This window comes from Chanodichthys erythropterus, chromosome 12 (assembly GCF_024489055.1).
Source record: "Chanodichthys erythropterus isolate Z2021 chromosome 12, ASM2448905v1, whole genome shotgun sequence".
NCBI lineage: Eukaryota > Metazoa > Chordata > Actinopteri > Cypriniformes > Xenocyprididae > Chanodichthys > Chanodichthys erythropterus.
This window is the reverse complement of record NC_090232.1, coordinates 13,709,218-13,734,800: the sequence shown is the minus strand read 5'-3', so window position 1 is coordinate 13,734,800 and position 25,583 is coordinate 13,709,218. Positions and strand designations below refer to the sequence as shown.

Genomic DNA, 25,583 nt, shown 5'->3' with positions numbered 1-25,583 from the left:
AGAGGAAATGTCATTGCTCCCTATGAAGGCCTCACGGAGCCTCCGGATTTCAGCAAAAATATCTTAATCTGTGTTCCGAAGATTAACAAAGGTCTTACGGGTGTGGAACGGCATGATTATTTTTATTTTTGGGTGAACTAACCCTTTAAGTTTGAAGGCCAAATGGTTTGTAATGGTGCTCTTTTGGCCATTGTAACAACAAGAAAGAAAGCTCAAACAGTAGACAGCGCATCAATATAAATATTTATTGTAACAATAATCATGATTACAGACTTGTTTCATGTAAAAAAATCATGAGTACATTCTGACCATTACTTTACCCTCCCTAAAGTAAAATAACACTAGATTTACCATTCTAATAACACAGTGATTCTCAACCCTTATGTGCATAAACAACAGCTACATTTACACAATCAGGATTAGCTCTCCGTTTGAGCTGTACATACAACAGTAGACAGAAGCGGGTCAAATAATAACAACAGCAAACCAAAGTCATAACCTTTCAAATTTGCATTAGCCTTGAGTAATGCCTGTTACCATATAATAGTAAATATCAAAACTTTGTATTCCATCTTTAAGGATTACAACAGAATCCTCTTCGGTAGTTTATGTTATTTTGGTTCTGACTTCAGTGTAAGTACTAAAGTCTGAACTCTGCACTCTCTTATTCTTCAGCATGGACGGTGTGTACAATGATGCGTAACAAACTTCATCTTCGCTCTGGAAAATAATCAACATTACAAATCACAAATTGTATATGAAGAGCATTTATTTATTTGTTTAAAATGAGAAATGTTTGCACAAGTAATGCAGTACCTCAAAAAGTCCATTCTCAGTCTGTGTTGCTGCAGAAACTACAAGATATTAAGATAAGAGAACTCGATTCAGAAAATTAAATCAGCTTGACATTTTAAAATGCATTTCATTGTTCACAAAGCTCTATACTCTATACTGGCTGGCCAGCCAATAGAATTTGTTTGCCTAACCGTGATTGTGATATTTTACAGGGTTCATTTTGTAACAATGATAATTCAATGCAAATCTTGTTATTTTTGAATAAACAGTCATAGCTCTGGTGAAGGAAATGAGTTCAGGAGTGAATGATCACCTGTAGTTTTCCTCTGACAGAGGTAGTAGACACAGATGGAGAAGAGGAGAACACACACCGGACACCCACTGAACAGCAGCTTCCAGCAGAGGTCTGATACAGGAGGAGTGGAGGTGGCGTTGAACCTCTCAGTGTGAGAAGACTTTAACTCTAAATGAAATGAAAGCAAAAGTAACTGTCTTGTGCATATATCTAGTGCAGTCATGAAGCTGTAGATGGCTCAGGCTGATTCCTCCTTTACATGGATTCTGTAAGCAGTCACACCATTACCACATGGCCTCTGCTGATCCTGCAGCCAATGAGATTGCTTACTCAGCATTTGAATAGTTTGGTTCAGTGTTCGCTGTAAGATAGTCCTGCAGCGCGCTATCAGAGATCCTTTGAAACCCTCTACCTCCCCCAGTTCCACCTGCCTAGATTTGCAATGGGATTTATGTATGTTTATTCATGCAGCAGCAACATATCTTACAGCAATGTTTCTGTGTATCTATTGTCAGTGGTGATGATCGGTTCAAAGAATCAAACTGAATCAAACTTTAGTTCCAGGTTGATGATGCAAGATGCATATCCGATTAAGTAGCATGCACACTCCTTGTGCACTGAATGAGCCAATGAGCATTTATTGCATAAGCATCAACCAAGTACAATTCAGTTTGATTCTGTGAACTGACTTGACCGGTTACCCGCTTAAAATCATGATTCGTTCAAGAATTGAACATCACTAATTGGCAATAGCAAGTTAGTCCATACTTGCTCTGCAGCAGCAGTATCAGATATAGTCCACCAAGACCAAATACATTAACACTGCTATATTCAATAGCATGTTAAAACCATTTTGAGAGTTGTCATGATTGAACTGTGGCTCCTCCAGGAATTTTTTAATGGGGTGGCCAAGGGGACACCCAAGGGGTAAAATAGGGTGGTAAAAAACTTCAACTGAAAAAAAGGGAGACTTGCAAATATTATTTCAAGGATCTATTTCTGTGCCACATAAAGCACAATATTAAGGCTATCTATGCACTAGCATAGATAAAAAAAATAAAAAATAAAATAAATAAAAATCACTATTAATGTGACACAATATGTCACATTAATACACTAATGAATTATACCGCCATGAAATGTGTCTTTTGATTTGAAACCATATTTGACACCTCAGATGCTCCATTCCTCTGTCTGGTGAAAGCTAATATATGAGCTTTTATTATATATTTATTATATAATATTATATTTATTTTTAAATTAAGATAATTCATATAATTTAGTCACAGTGTATGGTTAAAATCATTGAAGAGCAAATGGGTAACTATCCTTCTTAAATTATTTAAGCTGATTATGTGGAACAAAGCATATACGTAAAACATCAGATAAACCATTTGAGAAGGAAATTCTGAATAAAGAAATGTCTACTGCTATTGAATTTTGAAAATATTTAGTCTACATTTTTGGTTTTCTGTGATATATTCTACATTGTTTCCAGTTCTTTTGTATATATTTATATGCTGCTATTGCAGTGACAGAGGTTTTTAAGTGTGATTTAAGTGTTTCTATTTTGCACTTTTTTAATTTCATGCAAAAATTACCATTAATGATATTATCAGCAGAACAATTTGACAGTGTTTTGTAAAATATGGCCAACAAATATTTTCTTACCCAAGACAGACAGACGAGTTCTTCTGTTTCCATACTTGTACAGTGAGCCCATGACACCATTTACTTTTCTTTCATCTATTGCACAGTAATATATTCCCTCATCAGAGACACTGACATTCTCTATATGTAGATCATAGGAGTTACTGGAGCTGTTGTGCACAAAACTGAAACGTGGAAACATCCCCCCGAACAGGTTTATAGTCTCTATTAACAGAGATGGTTGATGCTCATGTGAGCAGTTTCTCAACCAAATAATGTGTGATCCAAAAGTAAAGACACAGTCAGAGTAGAGAGTGATGTTGTCTCCTGCTTTAACTCTCACGTCCACTTCTGTCCCAAACACTCTCTGGTGTTCACAGAACAAAACACCTGCAAAAGCAAATACAAGTTTAAATACACTGAAAAAATATTGTCAGTCAAATCAATACTATGTCATAAAGACTGCAAAATAACACAAAAATGGACTTACACACAAGTGTGATGACTATTGCTCGCTTCATTTTAGTAGCTGATGAGAACGAGGGTCTTCAAAGCGCATGTCGCCTTGCTGACTGTGATGGGAGGGATTTCTTCTAAAAAGCGTTCATGCACTTAGAGGTTGGGGATTTTTTCTTTTGCTTGGATTGAGGGTTTTATCAAATTCATTAATATTTGAATTAGCATACATTATGTTTCTAATCAAAGAAAGTTTGATAACGTTGTAAAGTTTGTAAACTGTGCTCTTTCATTCTGATATAAAGTGATCATCATCTTTACCATTTTTACCAAGTATCAAATGCATTATTTTCAGCACATCACAGATCAGTTGTGCAATACAGTTCATGTCTAACTGAAGGTGAACTGATATAATCTAACTGGCAACAACATGTTGAGGTTTAAATGTCATTTAGAATTTCAGAGGTATCAACATTCAAGCAGGCCATAACAGGAAACCTTTTGTCACATCCTGTTTCATCAGTCACATCTAACACCCTGTGTACTTTATTCATACTTCTTTCTTCAAAAAAGGTCATTTTTGTTGTTTAGATATTACATTATTAATAAACAGCCTCTAACCACATATTTTTCCATTCAGGTTTGTCATCTAAACAAATCAAGCTACGCAGACTGCAGACTGCGATCATCTAAAGGTTGTGGTTTTCCTGTTTCCACATGATTCAATTTGACATGCTGACTTGAATTGTTAGGGGGGAAAATATATAAATATTATATAAAAAATATTTCTGCAGGTTAAAAATCTAACCTCAAATATGCAATTGATTACTCATGTCTATAATAATATTAAAGTCCATACAGCTATATATTAACACAGAGATGAGCATACAAATTCTCAAGAAAAAACACTGGAAACATTTGTGGTTAAAAAAACAAAAACAAAGCATGATTAACCACTTTACAAAAACCTGTGAACATTACTAAATCATCAAAACATACTGGAAACCCCCTTTTTGATAGCATCATGATTTTCTAAAATTAGTTATGGAAAAAAGCAGAAGACTTCTGACTATATCCGTCTCATTTCGAAGGCTGAGGTCGCATTTGTTGGCTGCATACGTCATCAAGGATATCCTATTTCAGAAAAGTAACCATTATAAAATTGACTGTTATTCCTTGTGAAGTGTAAATTGTTGTAATTTCCTAATGACTGTGGAATGTAACGGTTACTTTACTTAAATGACGCCGCCATTATTACATACAGTGGGTACGGAAAGTATTCAGACCCTTTGTTATATTGCAGCCATTTGCTAAAATCATTTAAGTTAATTTTTTTTCCTCATTAATTTACACACAGCACCCCATATTGACAGAAAAACACAGAATTGTTGACATTTTTGCAGTTTTATTAAAAAAGAAAAACTGAAATATCACATGGTCCTAAGTATTCAGACCCTTTGCTCAGTATTTAGTAGAAGCACCTTTTTGATCTAATACAGCCATGAGTCTTTTTGGGAAAGATGCAACAAGTTTTTCACACCTGGATTCGGGGATCCTCTGCCATTCCTCTTTGCAGATCCTCTCCAGTTCTGTCAGGTTGGATGGTAAACGTTGGTGGACAGCCATTTTTAGGTCTCTCCAGAGATGCTCAATTGGGTTTAAGTCAGGGCTCTGGCTGGGCCATTCAAGAACAGTCACAGAGTTGTTGTGAAGCCACTCCTTCGTTATTTTAGCTGTGTGCTTAGGGTCATTGTCTTGTTGGAAGGTAAATCCTCGGCACAGTCTGAGGTCCTGAGCACTCTGGAGAAGGTTTTCGTCCAGGATATCCCTGTACTTGGCCGCATTCATCTTTCCCTTGATTGCAACCAGTCCTCCTGTCCCGGCAGCTGAAAAACACCCCCAGAGCATGATGCTGCCACCACCATGCTTCACTGTTGGGACTGTATTTGACAGGTGATGAGCAGTGCCTGGTTTTCTTCACACATACTGCTTAGAATTAAGGCCAAAAAGTTCTATCTTGGTCTCATCAGACAAGAGAATCTTATTTCTCACCATCTTGGCAAACTCCATGCAGGCTTTCATGTGTCTTGCACTGAGGAGAGGCTTCCGTCGGGCCACTCTGCCATAAAGCCCCGGCTGGTGGAGGGCTGCAGTGATGGTTGACTTTCTACAACTTTCTCCCATCTCCCAACTGCATCTCTGGAGCTCAGCCACAGTGATCTTTGGGTTCTTCTTTACCTCTCTCACCAAGGCTCTTCTCCCCCGATAGCTCAGTTTGGCCGGACGGCCAGCTCTAGGAAGGGTTCTGGTCGTCCCAAACATCTTCCATTTAAGGATTATGGAGGCCACTGTGCTCTAAGGAACCTTAAGTGCAGCAGAAATTGTAACCTTGGCCAGATCTGTGCCTTGCCACAATTCTGTCTCTGAGCTCTTCAGGCAGTTCATTTGACCTCATGATTCTCATTTGCTCTGACATGCACTGTGAGCTGTAAGGTCTTATATAGACAGGTGTGTGGCTTTCCTAATCAAGTCCGAATCAGTATAATCAAACACAGCTGGACTCAAATGAAGGTGTAGAACCATCTCAAGGATGATCAGAAGTAATGGACAGCACCTGAGTTAAATATATGAGTGTCACAGCAAAGGGTCTGAATACTTAGAACCATGTGATATTTCAGTTTTTCTTTTTTAATAAATCTGCAAAAATGTCAACAATTCTGTGTTTTTCTGTCAATATGGGGTGCTGTGTGTACATTAATGAGGAAAAAAATGAACTTAAATGATTTTAGCAAATGGCTGCAATATAACAAAAAGTGAAAAATTTAAGGGGGTCTGAATACTTTCCGTATCCACTGTATGCTGCGTACAAAAGCAACCTCCAGAAGATGCAGCCTTCGAAATGAGATAGCTAAATTAATCACACTGAAGGCTCAATATGACCCAGAACTACTTAGATTAGTCAGAATCATCTGACCTATATATAAACAATGTATATTTTTGTATACATGACATAGGGAGTTTCATGACACTTAAAAAAAAATCAAAAAAAAAAATCAAATCAATGCTACCAAAGTGGTTTCTCATTCAAAACAATACAGCAATTATTACACAACTATGAAATGAATTAATAATGTAGATGTAGTAGATGTTGGCAAAATTTCCACACATCCAAATTAGACCATATTAACATATCTCCGGAAACAACAAAACAATAGGCCTACAGGTGTCTTTATGAATATCTTGTTTATTTGCTATTGCTTCAGATCATATTCTGGCTGGGTTTTTTTTTTAGGTTATAAGGATCTGTACACTCCTGACTGCTGGGATGTATATTTCCAGTAATGGTTAAACATTTGGATTTACATTTATTTTAAATGTGGTTTATATTTTATATTTGCACAAGAACATATACAGGATAAGGGCAGGATACCACAAAATATTCAAGAAGAATTTTCCTCCAAGTCAAATTAATTATATTGCACACTGGAAAACAAATGTTGCCCAAACTGCTGTACAATAAAACCAGACCGACACTTTTAAGAACTTAAAATATTTACATTAAAACTGTGTACGGTCAAGGTCAAAAGTGTCAGTAGAGTCTGGAAAAGCATTGTCAGTGTTTGATGACAAATGTAACAGTTAAAATAAATACAAATATCATCCTCCTTCAATGAAATGCAACTTTTTAACTTGAATGATGAAGACAAGGAAAAACACAAAAAATGTAATATAGTCCTATTTGATCATTACTTGACTCCAAATTGGATTAAATAAGTCTTTATTAAATAATTAATTAAAGCTTAATTTCTATTAAATCCAATATATTAAAACACACGTTTATTAATAACAGGCTAGTAGATTTACAGTATATTAGTCAACCTTTAGTTAGAATTTGGGCTTTTTTTGTCTTCTGTTGCCCGCCTGAATTTTTGTGCAAACAAGTCAATCAAATAAATAAGAATTAAGGCCCTGTTTCCACCTGGTTTTAAGATGCGTTTTGGCCTTTCACTTCCAGAGGTAGTCAAAAAAACCCATTCGACCAGATTGCTTTTGTAGTGGAAAAGCTCATGTGGTGTTTGAATGAATTCGATTAGCCACTAAAAACCGCCTACTGACTTGATGTGTAAACATGGGAAGCACGCTATCCAGATGGGATTTAAACTTTGTCGACTGAAGACCCAAGTTTGGTTTTAACTTTAAAGATGACAAATGTACCAAGCACAATGTTCTCTCACTATTTTAACACACACTCACCTCGTTTGGCCGGTCTTGTGACTGTCAAAGCAGAAACGAAAGCTGCTGCTCTCCGTATGTTTTTCCATCATCATGGGTACGTTCATACGTAAATTGCGCAAGCTTATTTTGCCCATTAGATCGAAAGATTTGGAAAAAAACATATTTACCCGTCCATTGATATTCCCCTCAAAGAAATCAGGTAAGAAGTGACGGATTAAAATACCAAGTGTAAACGGGTATCTATTTGTGATCCGATCAACTAAAACACATCTTAGGCCCTGTTTCCACCTGGTATTAAGATGTGTTTTGGTCAATCGGATCACAAGTGGATGAGGGAGACACATACCCGTTTCAACCTGGTATTTTAATCAGTCTCTTTTGTTCACTGTCAACCACTTCTGTTCTGATTTCTTCGAGGGGACATTCTATTGGCGGGTAAATTTTAAGGGTTTTTTCACATCTTTCGATCTAAAGAACAAAATAAGCTTGCGCAGTTTACATATGAATGCGTCCGGAGATAACAGAAAACATACAGAGAGCAATAGCTTTCGTTTCTGCCTTAACATAACACACCGAACACTGTGAGTGCGTGTTAGAAATCAGAAATGGTGAAGAACATTGTGCTTGGTACGTTTTTTTGTCTTCAAACCAAACGGGTCTTCAGCTGACAAAGTTTAGCCCAAATCCTGTCTGGCTAGCGAGCGCTTACCTTACGCATTAGGTCAGCAGGCGGAGAGTAGGTGGTCTTTTGTGGCTGTTGGAACACATTCAACCACATGAGCGTTTGGAGGCCTAATGCATGAGGGCCTAAGTTAAGCATGTTGCGATTGTCTCTTCAATGCTACAATGATCTGGTAATATGCAAACGTCTCATCAGTTCATCAGAGCAAGAATTATACACATCCATCTCATCGCAAATTATTTCAAATGATGAACACAACCGGATGAAGGAAGAAAGAAAGAAAAATGTGCAATTAAAGACAGCGTCTGTAATATAGTTTCACTGAATCAAACCTGGAAAAGTGCAGTTCTGCTCCTTTGTTTCATAAGATTGTATCCATTTAGCTGAGGGTCCATTAAAATGCTAGAATTAAATTTCTTCCTGCATATCTAAGAGAAACCTTTTGCAAGAAAATCCAAGGCCACTCCATTCAGCATGTTTAGCTTTTCTTATATTATAGTTTCTAAGGCAATTTTAGAAGAGCCTCAGGCCTTTTAAAAGAGTCTTAATTCCTACTTGTTGATCTTCACGAGTCTTTATCTTTCTCCTTATCCTTTTTCTTCTTGAACAAATTCTTCAGCTTAGAAGACATCTTGCTCTTGTCTTTACTCCCAGATTCTGAAGAAGATAAATTTGCCAGATGACCTTCAATTCCAAGAAGGCTTTGGGAAGAGCTAGACACCGAAGTCGCGTGACTGAGATCGCAAGAACTAGCCACGAGAGGGTTCTCGCAGGACTTTTCAAGAATGCCGTCGTACACTAGCGTGCTGAGCGAATCTGCGGATGGTTTCCAGAGCATCAAGGAGCTCGCGGTGAGGTCAGGTGGACCAAACTGTCCTGGATTAGTAACCACAAATTCCTCCTGCGATATCTTGCGCCTTGGAGCCTCCACAGATAGACCCACAGTCTCTCTCTGTATTCTACCAATGGGAGTTTGTACAGAGCTGTCTATCTTGCGTTGTATCCGTTGTGTATCCATCGCAAACTCTTGCTCGTCTCGAGAGGGTTTTTTTGAGGGATATTCCATGCGAATATCCCTGTTCTCTTTAAAGGACTTGCTTCTCTCAAACTCATCTCTTATTATGTTCCTTGAAACAGTATCCATGGAATCTCTTTTTTTTAGTCTTTCGAAATCCGTGAAAACATCATACTCATCTTGGGACATAATTCGCGAAGGGATGTCTTTGGATAAATCAGTTTTGCCTAACATCTTAAATTTTTTTGAGCTTTCCACTGAACTATCAAAGCTGGCATCAAAGGAGTTTTCCCTAAATATTCTTCCTCGCTGGATGTTGGATGGAAAGTCCAGGTTTTCTTTGTGCTTAATGGAAGTGTTCATTAAGGCATCTGAATATCTAGTTCCACTTGTGGCATCTAAATCCAGCTCTGATTTTGGTATAACTCTAGAAATGCTGTCCATATGATCTTTTCTGTCTCTAAGGGATCGTTGTCTCTGACTGTCCATGCCGGTCGCTGCTGGGGACATTTTTTCTGTAGAATAATACCTCATTGTGGAATCCAAAGGCAGATCCCTGTGTAATTTCCATGAATCAATGCTAGCTTCAGATTCTCCTCGAGCCAGCTGTTTAGGAGGGTCCACGGAGGCCTCTAATTCCTCTCTAGATGTCTTTCTTGATGGAATATTGATGTCCAATTCCTCTCGCGATACTTTCCTTGAGCTGTTCACCATCAAAGACTCGTCCATCTCGTCCTGTGAGATCTTGCGTGAGGGACTGTCATCTTGTTCATCCAGAGAGATTTTTCGGGGCATTTTATCAGATAAAATGTATTTTCTCCGAGGAGGGACATCAAGGCTGCTGTACATTCTGCTAATGGATGACCCAATAGACTCTGTGGACTCTGAGGATGTTTCCAAGGACTCCCTGTCAGAGAGAGGGACACTCAGCAAATGTTCTCCCCAAAAAAAACATTTTGTCATCATTTATAAAGTGAGAGTTAAAGACTTTTACATGCTTTCTGAACTACCTATTCATGAAAGAATCCTGAAAAATATGTATCACAGTTTCCACAAAAATATTAAGCCACACAACTGTTTTCAACATTGATATTAGTAATAACAATAATAATAAATGTTTCTTAAGCACAAAATCAGCATATTAGATTGATTTCTGTAGTATTATGAAGACTGTTAATGAATTTAAGCTTATTGCAATGTTACCAATTTTTTTAAGTATCTTTGAGCTGCTCATTTCTATACAATGCAAAAACAAAAGGCAAATGCCAGGCTGACATACTGTTTCACAAGAGTGGAGAATTTGATATGCTCTTCTTCCTCGTCTCCATATCGGCGTGATGGACTTCGTATGGGAATCAGGAGGTCTGGGTCAGGCGATATGATGACAGGTGATGGCACAATATGCCCAGATCGGCGAGAGCGAACCAGAGACCGTGGGGAACATTTCAGAGATGAAACTGTGACTGAAAAGTAAAATATATGAATAATTAATGCCTGTTTTAAAAAAATCTAACACTTACTGAAATTAATGTTGTGTTGTAATCTATTTTGTTCAATACCATGCATAAAATCTCCCTACACCACATTTTGTTCATCAAGATAATTTCCATAAATGTACAACTTTTATTAATTTTGAAACCTAAATACAATCAGCAGAAGTAATAGTTAGGCTATAAACAAATTACATCACAGACGCAAGACTTCAACATCACCACCACCGCAGCTTCTCCTAATCTTTTTCTAATCTTTTTTAAAAATGTACAAGTTGGAAGTTTGAGTTAGAATAGTTTGCAAGAGTATGAGTATTAACACAATGAGACTATAAAAGTGGACACTAGATCAGTTTTCCTGTTTGGATTAATGACATTTAATGTCCTCGACAACCTCTGCAGTCTCATTTAGCTTCTTCGTAGCAGCAGCCTTTTTCAAAACACATAAAATCTTACAGAAATCCATGAGAGGGGTATCCCAGCTAACAAAGTTCTAAAACGTTGTGGGAACATTGATTTGAGATGTTTCTATTATATATATATATATATATATTTTTTTCTTCAGTTTTCTTGTCGTCATTAGAACGTTATTTAAAAGGTTACAATAATGTTAGTACAACATTCTCTTAATCCTATTTTTACTCACAATATAACATTCTCTGAACATTTAATTGTAACAATCTAAAAACCTTAAAATATCCAGTTTTCTTGTTATTAGAATGTTATTTAAAGGTTACAATAACGTTAGTACATTCTCTTAACCGTATTTATACTCAAAATATAACATTCTCTGAATGTTTATTTGTAATATTCTAAAAATGTAAAAATGTACAGTTTTCTTGTTGTTATTACAATGTTACTTAAAGGTTACAATAATATTATTAAAATATTCCTTTCTCACAAAATAATGTGTTGAATGTTTATTTGTAAAATGTTATAACATGAACAGAACTTTTGAAGCATAAACAAGAGTTAGTTGTAATAAAAAACTAAGGGGACAATTTAATAATAACACTTACAATTATGCATTTATCAAAAGTAAGTTACAATAGAGGAACAAAAGCAATTCGCCACACAGCCAACAATATTCATACAATGCCAGGTTCATTAGAAAGCTAGAAAACAATCTAGACCAAAGGTGAAATGCTAAGAAAAATTTATGTCCCTCTATTGACAGTCCAGGTCCATTAAAAAACTCAAATGTGCCTGTATGATGAGCAAGAACCAATGAGGTTTGCTCTGCCATGTCAAGCAAGAATGTTTGAGCTTTCGTTTACCATATTTGAAGTTTGAAAATTAATAGAAAATATCTTAATTTGTGTTTTGAAGATGATCAAAAGTCTTAGGGTGAGTGAATGATGACAGATTTTTAATTTTTGGGTGAACTATCCCTTTTATTGCTTGTAAAAGAAATGTATCTTCAGTTGCTTCTTGAAGGATGTGATGGTCTCGGCAGATGTTGGCAGGTCGTTCCACCAGAAAGGGGAAAAGAGGGTGAATGCTCCACCTGTAAAGTTAACAGATTGCCTCAAGTTCACTTCAGTTCACTGTTGTTATAAGATGAGCATGAGATATTTTTAGTTTGGCTACTTCAGACAACTGAACTTGAATCATATAAGCCACAAGAAAATATCCAAATTATTCTGAATCAACCAAGTCAATGGAGTATTCAAACTTCTTTTTGGAATAAAGGCTTACACAGAATATTTGCTGGTGATGGTGATGCATGAAATTTGCTATACAACAGACTGTGCTGTATAAACATCACTTGCCTCTCAGGTAAGTTTAATGAGACATCCTACTTATGTCTCAACCATGAAGGGAGCCATCTTCTCTTAGTAATTTGATTAATTGAAAAATTAATGAAATGTTCCAGCAGAGCTTCTGGTGATGGGCAGTTTTATTTAATTTTTTCCTTTAAACAAAAAAAATAACACTGCTAGTTAACAATAATGCATCATTCTGCATCTAAAAGGAATGTGATTGTTTCAAATAATCAGGCATTGTGTTTGAGCTGAAGCTACATAATGAACGTTACATGTACATGTTCATTTTTCTCAACGAAAAAATGAATGCTGTAAACTAACTCTGTCAGCAGGTACATTACTATAATATTAAAGTTTAACATCTGATTTGTATAGAATTGTATAATGCAGTTTTTATAATAATATCGTTATAATAATAACCTTTTAACAAGAGTAAAGATATAATGATGAATATGTAATATAGTAAATTCTCTAGAGTAAAATTTATTGAATGGCTTTCCTGAGGTAAAAGTAACATTACGTGGCATGTTGTTTTCATATCAAAAGTACATTGTTAGTGTCCTCTTTGTACCGCGATGTATAAGAATGAGAATATTGAAAGTCGTTGCACATAATAAACACACGTGACTGACTGAGACCGACTGCATGACAGGTATACACTTTAAAATATACAATAAGACGACAAAATACGTAAACCTAACCTGGTAATAATCAAAGAAAATAGGTAAAATTAAAATAAATTAAAAAAATAAATTAAAAAAACAATTTATTAAAAAAAAAACAATTAATAAAAAAGTTATAAAAAATTATATATATATAAAAAAATTTAATTTACACACTTACCTCAAGTGATTTCTGAGGTGAGGTTCAACCATTCTTCCCGACCGATCTTCACGGGCATGCGCGCAAAAGTGGCTTTTAAAGGGGTAGTTCTGAATAAACCACATTTGAAATATTCCATACATAGAAAAATACATCCATTTTGGATCCATTTTATTATTATGTCTTTAATTAAATAATGTTTTTTTTTTTATTTACACTCTTTATTTTTTCATGTGGAATGTTCTTTTAATAGCATTAAAGGTGCAGTAAGGGATTTCTGAGAAACGCTGTTGATATTTGAAATCACAAAAACAAACACGCCCCTACCCAAAAGATTCAAACCCCTATCTTGATAGCTCTGCCCCTAAATTTACATTCACGAGTTCACATATACATATAATTAGAAAGAGAAAGTAATGCGTATTTGGCGTGCCGTCCAGGGGGAGGGCTCCGAGCTCGGAATTTTGGCCCGAAACCAGAGTACTCCCCCCGGATGTGGTTATGAGAGATAGAATTTAGAAGTGAGGAGATGGGGTGGTGGAGGGATGCTGATAAACTGTCAATCGAACGGAGGTAAGTCTGCAGTATATATACCTCCGCTGGTTGATTAGCTGAATAACCAGTGAGGAACAATTTGCACCTTTTTTTTACCCAGTCAGAAAACACGCAATGCTGTTTACATGTTTGACTGGCTGACACTCTGCTTAATGGATATAAAAACAGAAATTAAAAACAGAAACTAAGAAATTAAAAAAACACAAGTACCAACCAGGAATCTGTGGTATGATCTGCGGCATTTCTTCCTCCATGTCCTCGACTGAAACAGGCACTTGATAGGACTGCATTGCAGCCCGGGGCATTAGCATCCAGTTGGGGTCTGGGTAGAGTGTAGCGGTGAGACTGGATAGACCCGCATTTCTCATTAAAGGAAAACCACACAAGCTCTCAATCTGCTGCCACCGATGCAGACGCTCCCGAAGACAAGCAGTCACCTCTGCTAGTGCATTCCTTTAACAAAATACAAATGCAGGTCAATGTAAGCCTATACTTAGTGTACTCATGATTTGAACATGTATTTTAAAATATATAGATACACTAGCCCCAAACATTGTTTGGACCCACATTGAAAACTGTATCCAAATTATTATTCAGTAACTGTTATTCAGTTTTAAATAAATAAATTACTTGGCCTCCAGAATTCTCTGATCCACTTGATCCAATGAGGAGCTGTGTGCAACATGTAGTGTACCCAACACCGAACTCCTTTTTTTCTTGATTTTTTCAGCCTATGCAAAAATACAGGGTGATTAAATAATTTCATGCAAGACAGTCCACAGCCCTCTCATTAGTTATACAGATATACATTAAGTCAAAAAGCAAAACAATAGAAACCTGAAAACGTTTCACACTGTATTTGATTCAATGCACAGGAATGGATTTGAAACGGGTGACTCATTCGTCTCTAAAATACCTCATCTTTAGCTGTGACTAGTTGTTGTTCTGCACTTTGCTTCTTGACGTTGTAGTACTGGACCTCCACCTCATAGGTGAGCTGTAGCCACAGCTGCAAAGATTCAGGAACTGCCCAAAGGGACTGCATGTCTTTCTCTGCCCTCTTTAGTGCATCACGTACCTGTGTAAAGAGCACAGAGAAGCATGGGGTGTAGTGGAGTCTTGTTGGGAGATGTTTTACAGGAAGAAATGCAGATATTTACCTGTTCAAGCTCTTCTTCTGCATACCGAAGACGGCTGAGTTCACTCACAGCTCCATCTCGCAGTCTGTGAAGGCGGTTGGCCTCTTCCTGAGCACCTTGAATCTCGTCCCTCATCTTTTCTTCTAAATTCTTTTTCTCTACCGCCACTGTGCGCTTCTCTTCCTGGGCCTTTTCCAACCTTACAAAAACACACAAAATGCAGTGTCGGTTGCATAAGATGCTGAAAAAATGCTCTCCAATGTCACCCGCTATCTTGTATATTTTCTTGGGAAGTCTAATTTTACTGAATCTGATGTAAATGATCTGGTTTAAAAAGTAATTATATAAAAACAAAAGATTATATTTTTATTTAGGATGTTTATGTATATGTTAAAGTTTAATGAGGTCACACAATTGAGACCCTCATTATTTTAGTGCCAGTTAGATATTACCATTACTATAATGTTGTCAACTCTCTCAAGTTTGGTGATCATATATACAGTCAAACCAAAATGTTTTTATTTTTGATATATTTTTACTAGTGGGTGCAGGACACTATAGTATTTATTTAAGCGAGGATAGCAAAAATAAAGAAAACGGTGACATATTATACCCAAAAATTCTTCATACAGTGGACTACCAGTAAAATTGATAAACATTTGGAACCAAAAATCATTTAGACACTTTGACCTGACCATGTTTTGCCTAAGTGTTATCTGACATAATTAAGATTAAAGTCTTTCTGTAAGTTTAACTCTGAGATCTTGTCATATTTTATTACCATTTTTTAAACTATAGTGAACTGTAACAATGAATGAAATGTTCAAGGTGTCTGAATAAATTTTGGTTTGACTGTACATTCATTTTTATGCCTTGTTCATTTTTTTGGATTGTTGTGATGTATTGAACATTGTTGTTTGCAAAATTTGCTGATTTAAATATTGTGAAAATTAAATGTTTAAATATTACATTTTAATATTTAGAATTATTTATAGCTAATTAACATATAATTTTTTATACAATTATACTTTTTTCTAAAGAACACAATGTTTATTGAACAGTATAACTATATTTCTGACATTTAAATATTATTTATATATGTTGTGTATATATATATATATATATGTATGTGTATATATATATATATATATATATATATATATATATATATATATATATATATATATGTATGTGTATATATATATATATATACACACACACACCTTTACTCACCAAGGCTACATTATTTAATCAAAAATGCAATAAAGACAGTAATATAGAGAAATATTATTACAATTGGAAAATATTCTATTGTAGTTATATTTTTATTTGTATTTTATAATTTCACTACAGTCACTTTCGATAAACTTAATGCATCCTTGTCTTAAAGGATTAGTTCATTTTCAAATTAAAATTCCCTGATAATTTACTCACCCCCATGTCATCCAAGATGTTCATGTCTTTCTTTCTTCAGTCGAAAAGAAATTAAGGTTTTTGATGAAAACATACCAGTATTTTTCTCCATACAGTGGACTTCAATGGAGTCCAAACGGTTGAAGGTCAAAATTACCATCGCTCATTTTCTAAAAAAAAAAAAAAAAAAAAAAAAAAAAAATTAGACGTTTTAACCATAAATGCTCATCTTGAACTAGCTCTCTTCTTCCTCTCTGTTTGAATTCCAGCAGTGTATACGCTGCTAAGTGTATTACTGCCCTCCACAGGTCAAAGTTTGAACTAAATTGTCATATACAATATGCTAGTGCAAGTATATAACAATTAGTTCAAACTTTGACCTGCGGAGGGCAGTAATACACTTAGCAGTGTCTACACTGCTGGAATTCTAATAGAGAAGAAGAAGAGAGCTAGTTTAAGATGAGCATTTATGGTTAAAACTTATATAATTTATAAAATTTTTTTTAGAAAATGACCGATTGATTTCACTAGATAAGACCATAGACAGTAAAAGAAATGGACACAGCGACCCCACTGGAACTCAATTGAGACAAGTGAAGCCCATTTTTAGGGATTTTTAGCACTTCCGTTTCTAACGCGCAGACTCACACTAAGCTTGATGACGTCAGCAACCTGTCTGACAGATGTAAATCTTCTAGTAGCTGTGCGTGCAAACTGCCATCGTTAATCTTGCAGAGACGGCGAGCTTGAGCGGGGAGTTCTTTGGCGTGAGTGAGCAGGAGTAAGTATTCTGATTAATTATTTTGTATAGTATTTTAAAATGTAACGCCAGTACGCCATATTAAGATAATCTCCCCGATTGTCTGCGAGCTTCTCCTCCTGTCTGTACGGTAATTTCTCTACTGTGCGACAGAGAGTCGAGTGGTTATGACGCAATCGTTAGCTTATTTTTACAAAAACTGTTTCTACGGGGCCATAATGTAACATAGAAGGTAATGGAGCCCTTTATACATTGTTGTGTATCTTTGGAAATAAATCATGGACAAATGGAGTCTTTAAACGCCTCAGATGTAAAGTTATTCACTGTCAAAGTGACGCCAAAATGAATGGGAGTCAATGGGGATGCTAACGCAAGTGAAGTTCTGCTACAAGATGGCAGCACGCGGTCGACTTCAACTTCCGGTCGACTTCCTTGGGCACTGGATAAGACGCTTATTGCTCATCTGGGATCGTGTAGAACGCTTTGAAGCATTCGTTAATTATGTTTAAATATGTAGATTACTTTTACTATTTATATAAGCTGCTTATACTATTTATGTAAACTGCTTTTATTTATTTTCCATTGCAACTTTAAACAGGTCTAAGGAGTTTGTTGTTTTCATGTAGCCTTGGCAACTAGCCTGAATAATATGCACATGAAATGAAACTTGTCAACTCACCTCACTGATAATTGATTGGTTGATTTGCCGAAAAAGGCCATTCGGGATGCTTTCTGTCATACATGCGCTTCGCACACACACACACACACACATACACATGCAAGGTCTCTTTCTCGCTCCCTCTCCCTCTCTGCCGTGCGCGCGCTGGTTTGAAACACAGTCTCTATGCGCGCTCTTGCTCGCTCGCTCTAGATTCCGGAAGATTTTAACTAATTTGCGGGCATCAGGGAGCCGCTATAAATATGCGGGAGACTCCCGGGACTTCCGGGAGACTTGGGATGTCTGATTTTGACCTTCAACCATTTGGGGTCCATTGAAGTCACTATATGGAGAAAAATCCTGGAATGTTTTCATCAAAAACCTTTATTTCTTTTTGACTGAAGAAAGAAGGACATGGACATCTTCGAGTGAGTAAATTATCAGGAAATTTTAATTTGAAAGTGAACTAATCCTTTAACCCAAACATTTGAAAAGTATAAATATTAGTGCTGTCAATCGATTAAAAAAAGTTAACTAATAATTTTTAATTACAAACAAGTTTTAAAAAAACAATTATTTATTTTTGTGAATAATCCTATTTTAAACTGATGGTGAATATGGAGGTTGAGGAGTCTAGAAGGTGTACTCACTGCTCCTGTAAGTCTCTGAGGCTTTGTTCAGCTGTCTGCAAGCTTTCCAGGTCCTTCATCATCTTTGAAATATGTACCTTAGATGCCTTATTCTGTACTCGTGCAAACCAGCATCCACCAATCCCCATTACTATTGACACTATCAGAAGCAGGTCTTTCATCCAGTTGTGTGGAGGTCCTGGAGTAAAGTTACATGAGGATATTAGTCAGACAGCCAATGAAACATTATGTGACGTCTGTGTGTTTATTTTGCATGATGACTGGATATCTGCTGAAATATTTTACAGTGTGAGAGAGTAATTGCACTGTGCGTTCTCAATAGACATGCGTTGATATTTGATTTCGCATGTACTCAAATTATACACATCAGTCAGAGCTATATTTAATAGTGACATTTAAAAAGCCACAACTGTTTCAATCATTTACATTTACATTTGATTTCATAATTAATGTGTGCAAGAGATTATGTTGATCAGAGACTGAAATGTTTATATCCTAAATGTAAAACACAGAGTGATACAAAAATCATTACATTTTATGTCAATATATGAAGCGCATACATACGTGTAGGTGGGCCAAACAGCACTACATCCAGGGCTTTGAGCTTGAGTTTTTGTTTGTGTTGCTGGTCCTGGATCTTCAGATAAGAGCTCATAAAGGATGGCTCATTGGAAGCAATCCTGTAAGTTCAAAGCAAGAAACTGTTAGCTGTGTCACTTCATGAAGATGGATCATGGAGTATTTAATCAATGAGATTAACTAAATACACCATCGTTCAAAAGTTTGAGGTCAGTATGATTTATAAATATAAGTGAATACTTTAAATTCAGCAAGGATGCATCACTAGTGACAGTAGACATCTAGTGCATTACAAAAGGTTTCTATTTCAAATAAATGCTGTTCTTTTGAACTTTGAACTGAAAATTTTTATCATGGTTTCCACAAAAAATATGACATAGCACAAATGTATTCAGCATCGATAATAATATGAAATAATTCTTGAGCACCAAATCAGCATATTAGAATGATTTCTAAAGGATCATGTGACGATCATGAAGACTGGAGTAATAATGCTGAAAATTCAACTTTGCCATCACAGGAATAAATTACATTTTAAAATATATTAAAATAGAAAACTGTTATTTTAAATTGTAATAATTTTTCACTGTTTAACTATTTATTTATTTATTTTACTTTTTTATTATTATTAAATAATTGCAGCCTTGGTGAGCATAAGAGACTTTTTTAAATTAAAACATCTTACCAACCCCAAATGTTTTAACGATAATGTATTTTCAGTGCATTCACATTTATTTAACACATTTACAAACTTTTTCATTCTGTCCTGTGTGCATTCTGGTGTTGTTAAAGATACAGTATCTATAAAATAGCATATTGTCACTAAAATCATAATCACTGTCCATTTATATGGCTTTTTTTTTAAACTTAACAAAAAGTATATATAAAATTTATTTATATTCTATTTATAATATAAATAGAATATCAAGGATTTGAAGAGATCTTTGCATTTCCAAAGCTGTTCATTTACATTTTAGATGCAGTCAGAATGTCTATATTGTAAAATCAATATATATTCAAACATGTAATTTGTAAACGTTATGTACAAAATACTCTTCTTAGGTCAGGCTGATATGAGAGGGCACTTTCCAAAACATTAGATGAACACATTTAGAAATGAGTGAATTTTCTTTTGGTTCAGTCTTAAAGGGAAAGTTCACCTAAAAATGAAAATTCTGTCAGCATTTACTCACCCTCAAGTAGTTCCAAACCTGTATGCATTTCTTTGTTCTGCTGAACACAAAGAAAGATATTTGGAAAAATGTCAGTAACCAAACAGATCTCGCCCCCCATTTACTACCAAAGTAAGAAAAAATAAATACTATGGTAATCAATGGGGGGCAAGATCTGTTTGGTTACTGACATTCTTCCAAATATATTTCTTTGTGTTCAGCAGAACAAAGAAATGCATACAAGTTTGGAACTACTTGAAGGGGAGTAAATTACAGAATTTTTATTTTTGGATGAACTATCTTGAACTAATTTGTCTCACCTCGGCAAGGTGTTTCCATTGACACGCAGCTCTCTGAAGCCCTTTTCATACTGAGGCAACTCAACAAACTCTCTTAGCCACCTTAAGACATCCTCCTGAGTCCAGTTATGAACTGATAGAGAGAAAGAAAGCAGTAAAAAAAAGAGGCAAAAAAGTGGCGGAAAGACACAATCATGCAGACCATCTTACCCTCAGAAGATTTCCAGCCCCTCCAAAGCTCCTCCAAAGTGATATGCTGGTCCTCTTGGTGGAGTTTACTGTGCTTGTTTGCCTGTTGTTGCTGCTGCATATCTTCTATGATGAACTACATAAAGAAGAGATTTAAATAAACTTCTGCACACAAAAAAATACCACCCTACTACACAAATACTACAAATACAGTCTCACACACACAACAGCTGAGTAAACATTCAAGATCAAAAGAGCTCAAGTGTCTGTGAATGTGTCTTGGAATCTGGGATCTCTGCTGTAATCAGATGCACCACGTGATTCCAGGCTTCTTCGCTGCTTCAATCCACCTAAACCATATCCATAGCAACAAGGAAAGGAAACCTAATGCCAGAGACATGGACATACTTCAGGACATTACTTAGAAACTCATCCCCCTCAGCTATGTTTTCCCAATGCCAAGCCTGAACAGTTTGTCTTAGGTGTTGGATGGAAACATGTGTTCCTAAATTGACCAACAGGCTTGGGAGAGGAACCCAAGGGTGCTTTGGAATAACACTCTCGCACTTACACAAACATACCAAAATGTAAAGCTGATCTTGTTAGTTCACATCCTCAGACTTACAAATACTTAATTTGTGCTACTCAACCACCAGTTCGAATTAGCAACAAAAGAAATGGTTAAACAGACAAAGATTATTAAAGGGTTAATTCAACCTTAGACTACAGTGGTTCAACCTTAATGTTATGAAGCGACAAGAATACTTTTTAATCAACAATTTGAACAGTTGTTATACGTAGTGAACTCAGTGCAGGCTTCCTTGTTTACGTCCGAATGCCGACTCAATATTTGTTTTGTTTTTGCGCACAAAAAGTATTCTTGTTGTTAAGGTTGAACCACTGCAGTCACGTTGACTATTTTAACCATGTTTTCAACTACGCTTTTGATTGTCAAAAGGTGCAATAACGTGGATCAGATACCCTTGGATTTTATCAAAAATATCTTAATTTGTGTTCTGAAGATGAACGAAGGTCTTACAGGTGTGGAACGACATGAGGGTGAATAATTAATAATAATAATTTTTCATTTTTGGATGAACTAACCCTTTAAGCACTCAGTTGTGGAAAACCTGAAAATATATTTATAGACATTTTAAGTGTGGCTTCAAATAAAGCTGCGTGATTTGGGAAAAAAGTCTAATTGCGATTTTACTGATAAAAATTGATTTTAAAAAAAAAATCCAGGTTTGCTGTGCTTATCATCATCATTATTATTATTAAATAAAAATTATATAAATTACTAAATAAAAACAAAAGAAATATTACAATAAAATAATTATTTAAAAAATCAAGTATTTAAGAAACATAATATAATAATAATGATCATTTTATTTTAAATTACATCTGTAAAATTACAATACTAATATCTTTGGCTGTCTTAGTTTCTTCATTTTCAAGCATTTCAAATCACACTTCAATATATAGCGCATATATTTATTTAATTCATCATTTATTTAATATTTATTAGCAACCTTTGTGGTTTCCAAATGCAACGTTACGTGATAGTGATGCTATAAACAGCTCCAGCTCCAGGAAAAGGTATCCCCCACCGGTTAGAAAAGCAACAGTGTGGTCACTTCACAGAAAAATCACAAAAAAACGAAAAACTGTTCGAGGTTTTTGTTTGCAACTCCAAAGGATAAGAATAAGTCACAACATTTAAAAAGTTAGATACATCCCAAAATCTGTTTTTGCCAATGACGTTTCGCTGTTATATCCCAAAGAAATGGAGGAACAAAGTAAACAGAATAATTAACGAGTTTGAAAAACAAATTCTAAAGAAAGAACGATCAAAACACAGCGTTTTATTTATTAGCAACCTTTGTGGTTTGATAATCCCACTAAGCCATATTGTGATTTCAGTGTTATTTCAATTAATCATGCAGCCCTTCTTTAAAGACGTCATGGAAATCTATAGATTTTTACAATTATTTTTTCTATTTATGATCACCTATAAAACATTTGCAGCTATAATCTGCTCTTTCCTTATCCAACTGACTGCAAATTTCATGGAAATTGATTAGCCAGAAGTTGTGGAAACCCTGCAGGATTCACATTAGGGTGTGAGGAAACTTATCTCTGACTTGTGATCGTAACATCTGTGACTGCTGATTACCTCGACACTCTCCTCCACCTCAATGCCTCCATCCTGATCGTCATCCATCTCTCTGTGGATGTGTTGAAGAGCCTCCAGACTGAAGCGGTCAGCCTCCGTCATACATGGAGGGCTCACTTGCAGACATGGATCTGTGGTGAAAAGAGGAGATAAGCAATCCAACAAACACTTGCTATGTCAACATCATTTCACTATACAGCAATTTCTCCAAGAGGCATCATTATTCCACAGGAAAGAAACATCAACAATGAGATCTCTTTAATATCTCTGTTGTTTCTCCAAAACAGTTATGAGAGAAAATTTTGTATAAGAAATCTTTACAATGTCCTAAAATGGGTTCAGATTTGCCAAGTCAGATTTAAAAATGAATTCTGTCAACAATCTCTTTCATGACACAATGATCTGAACAACACCGCTTTAACATTTTTAGTTCAGTACTTTGTGACTGGTTTTAATCCCCCTCTCAATTAATAATATTCAAATGATTGTCATTATTCTAACACTTTACATTGCAGTGTCCATATTACATAATATATATATTTTTTTTTTTTTACCACAGCAATTACACCATCGTTACAGAAAGAGACTGACTAATAGAAAATTATAATAAAAAAAATAATATGCATTTATTTTGTAAAGCTGCACTTTTGATATCATTCACATGATGCAGGGAGTTTTCTGAGGCTTAGCAAATATTAACTTTAATACAGTTATGAATATTAACATCATTTGGTCGAGCACACGTGCCTGTTGAGGTCACAGTTGTGTCCTTGTACAGCCCAGTGTACTGCACTTCATCGCTGGAACAGACGCAGATGATCAGCCCGCGCAGCACGAGCAGGACGGTGAGGCAGAACTTTTGCATTGCAGGGTTCAAATACCACTTACTGTCTATGATTTAAAAAACACATGTGTGTCCAAATGCAACGTTACGTGATAGTGATGCTATAAACAGCTCCAGCTCCAGGAAAAGGTATCCCCCACCGGTTAGAAAAGCAACAGTGTGGTCACTTCACAGAAAAATCACAAAAAAACGAAAAACTGTTCGAGGTTTTTGTTTGCAACTCCAAAGGATAAGAATAAGTCACAACATTTAAAAAGTTAGATACATCCCAAAATCTGTTTTTGCCAATGACGTTTCGCTTTTATATCCCAAAGAAATGGAGGAACAAAGTAAACAGAATAATAAACGAGTTTGAAAAACAAATTCTAAAGAAAGAACGATCAAAACACAGCGTTAGATAGGGCCTATAAAAATACAAAGAATAGAAGTCCTTCTGAAAGTCAGGTTCCTTAAGAATAAAGTTCCTTATGCTTCTCTCTGGGAACGTTTGGATATTGTGTGTCCATAAAGGTGTCCCAGTTACTAAATGTCACCAAACTTTGTTTGCTCGTATTTTGCATGCGTCTGCTCTTCCAAAGCCAAGCGGGAATTTACTAATCCTTGAGCGGCGTCGGGCTCATGAATATTAATTAGAATGCGTGGCGCTTGCCAAGTAAACTGATTTGCTGAGAGGTAGACGTTGACTTTAAATATGAATATTAATTAGTTTACGTGATTGGAAGCTCCAAGAACTTTACCAAGAAAAAGTATTAACAAATTAAAATAAAGTATATAATAAAATATTCATTAACCACTAAACGACGTGCGTTTAAAACTAAATAAAAATTAAATTCATACAAAAAATACTTGAATACACAAAGTATAATGAACAGTTTAATTTGTGAATAAAAAAAAATAAATTGTATATTTTTGTTGGGATTAAAGTAAAAAAAAATGTTTAAGCTGACTAAAGTAGTTTGATATAATAGCCTGTTTTATTGTTGTTGATGATGATGCTTTTTATTCATTTATTTAATTTAGTCCAATGTTGTTTTGGACCCTAATGACTCCCATTGAATAGACAAAAACAGCTAAAATATTCTTAAAAATATCTTTTTTGAATTATATTTTTCTGAAATTTGTGTGAACCATCTCTTTAAAGAAAACATTGGTTGGTAAAATGTCAGTTACTGTAGTAGCATCTCTAAACTCAACTCTAGAATAATGAAATAATAGTAAGACGATCTTAATAAGCATTCATCAAGAGCCTTCAATTTGGGGGGCTTTCACAGTAAAACAAATGCTACGCATTTACTCTCTCATATAGATCCTGTACACACACTTGATCTTGGTCTCAGAATTAAATTTAGAGCCCTATCAGATTAACAAGGTTGAAGACTCATACACTCAGAAACAGCAACAGAAAGAAAGCTTCAGGTTACATCTCAACAACCCCATAAGGTCTAAAAATAAATCTGGGCCATGAGCAAGTGGATGCCAAGCAGGGGGGGAAACGTTTGCCCCTTAGATCATGGACAAGTGACAGGTGTCTGTCATTGTAATTCAGGCCAAACTCACTTCAAAGTTAATGTGAGAAACATCATCTCATTTCTGCCACTGGTGGCCAGCATAGATGTCATCAATCTATTATGTAAAAAAGAACATTCTGTAAGGTTTGCTTCTCAAATGCTGTATCACTGGGCACACAATTGTCCTGTTGCTTTTAATACATGGGTTTGGTTGTATGGGTGTAATAAGTGGTCAATTTTTGTTGAGAACAGGTTGTGTAGTTGCATAACCTCTGTTCTGTTGTGTGTCCTTTATGGTGCTGATGTTTCTGTCCCACTTGGAGAAGAATCTATGGGATTCCACCATATTAACTGCAGAATCCCTAATAACCAGTAAAGAGAGTTCAGAGGTACTTCAATTATCATTTCAAGAGTCTTAGCAGTAATGAGGGCCA

General features: G+C 35.6%; 2 protein-coding genes across 3 annotated transcripts; both read right to left on the bottom strand.

The window, feature by feature from the left end:
• Window positions 1-317: 317 nt before the first annotated feature.
• LOC137032767 (uncharacterized) lies at window positions 318-4,510 on the bottom strand. Its single transcript, XM_067404706.1, has 5 exons — window positions 3,231-4,510; window positions 2,762-3,130; window positions 1,109-1,258; window positions 817-854; window positions 318-720 (listed from the first exon to the last, which is right to left on the bottom strand). The coding sequence occupies exons 1-5, from the start codon at window positions 3,259-3,261 to the stop codon at window positions 607-609; spliced, it is 702 nt and encodes a 233-aa protein (XP_067260807.1). The 5' UTR covers window positions 3,262-4,510; the 3' UTR covers window positions 318-606.
• Window positions 4,511-4,614: 104 nt separating this feature from the next.
• On the bottom strand, window positions 4,615-24,187 carry stim2a (tromal interaction molecule 2a). Of its 2 annotated transcripts, XM_067404315.1 has the most exons (12): window positions 23,545-24,187; window positions 22,798-22,928; window positions 20,643-20,757; window positions 20,454-20,565; window positions 18,947-19,062; window positions 18,383-18,560; window positions 14,923-15,100; window positions 14,679-14,840; window positions 14,393-14,493; window positions 13,977-14,215; window positions 10,409-10,592; window positions 4,615-10,036 (listed from the first exon to the last, which is right to left on the bottom strand). In XM_067404315.1, exons 1-12 carry the CDS (start codon window positions 23,660-23,662, stop codon window positions 8,680-8,682), a joined length of 2,991 nt encoding a protein of 996 aa, XP_067260416.1. In that variant the 5' UTR covers window positions 23,663-24,187; the 3' UTR covers window positions 4,615-8,679. The 2 variants fall into 2 exon arrangements, with proteins under 2 accessions (XP_067260416.1, XP_067260417.1); XM_067404316.1 differs by lacking the exons at window positions 4,615-10,036; window positions 10,409-10,592 and adding an exon at window positions 11,516-12,126.
• Window positions 24,188-25,583: the final 1,396 nt, after the last annotated feature.

What these genes read in the sequence shown, in the direction of transcription:
- stim2a (XM_067404315.1), bottom strand. Translation starts at nt 23,662, where the DNA reads ATGCAAAAGTTCTGCCTCACCGTCCTGCTCGTGCTGCGCGGGCTGATC. An exon ending in GGGCTGGAAATCTTCTGAGG is followed by an intron (nt 20,566 to 20,642) that starts GTAAGATGGTCT and finishes TCTCTCTATCAG; the next exon opens with TTCATAACTGGACTCAGGAG. An exon ending in CAGAGAATTCTGGAGGCCAA is followed by an intron (nt 14,216 to 14,392) that starts GTAATTTATTTA and finishes ATTTTGTTAAAG; the next exon opens with GAATGCACTAGCAGAGGTGA.
- LOC137032767 (XM_067404706.1), bottom strand. Translation starts at nt 3,261, where the DNA reads ATGAAGCGAGCAATAGTCATCACACTTGTGT. An exon ending in AACTCGTCTGTCTGTCTTGG is followed by an intron (nt 1,259 to 2,761) that starts GTAAGAAAATAT and finishes CATTTCATTTAG; the next exon opens with AGTTAAAGTCTTCTCACACT. An exon ending in CTGAGAATGGACTTTTTGAG is followed by an intron (nt 721 to 816) that starts GTACTGCATTAC and finishes ATTATTTTCCAG; the next exon opens with AGCGAAGATGAAGTTTGTTA.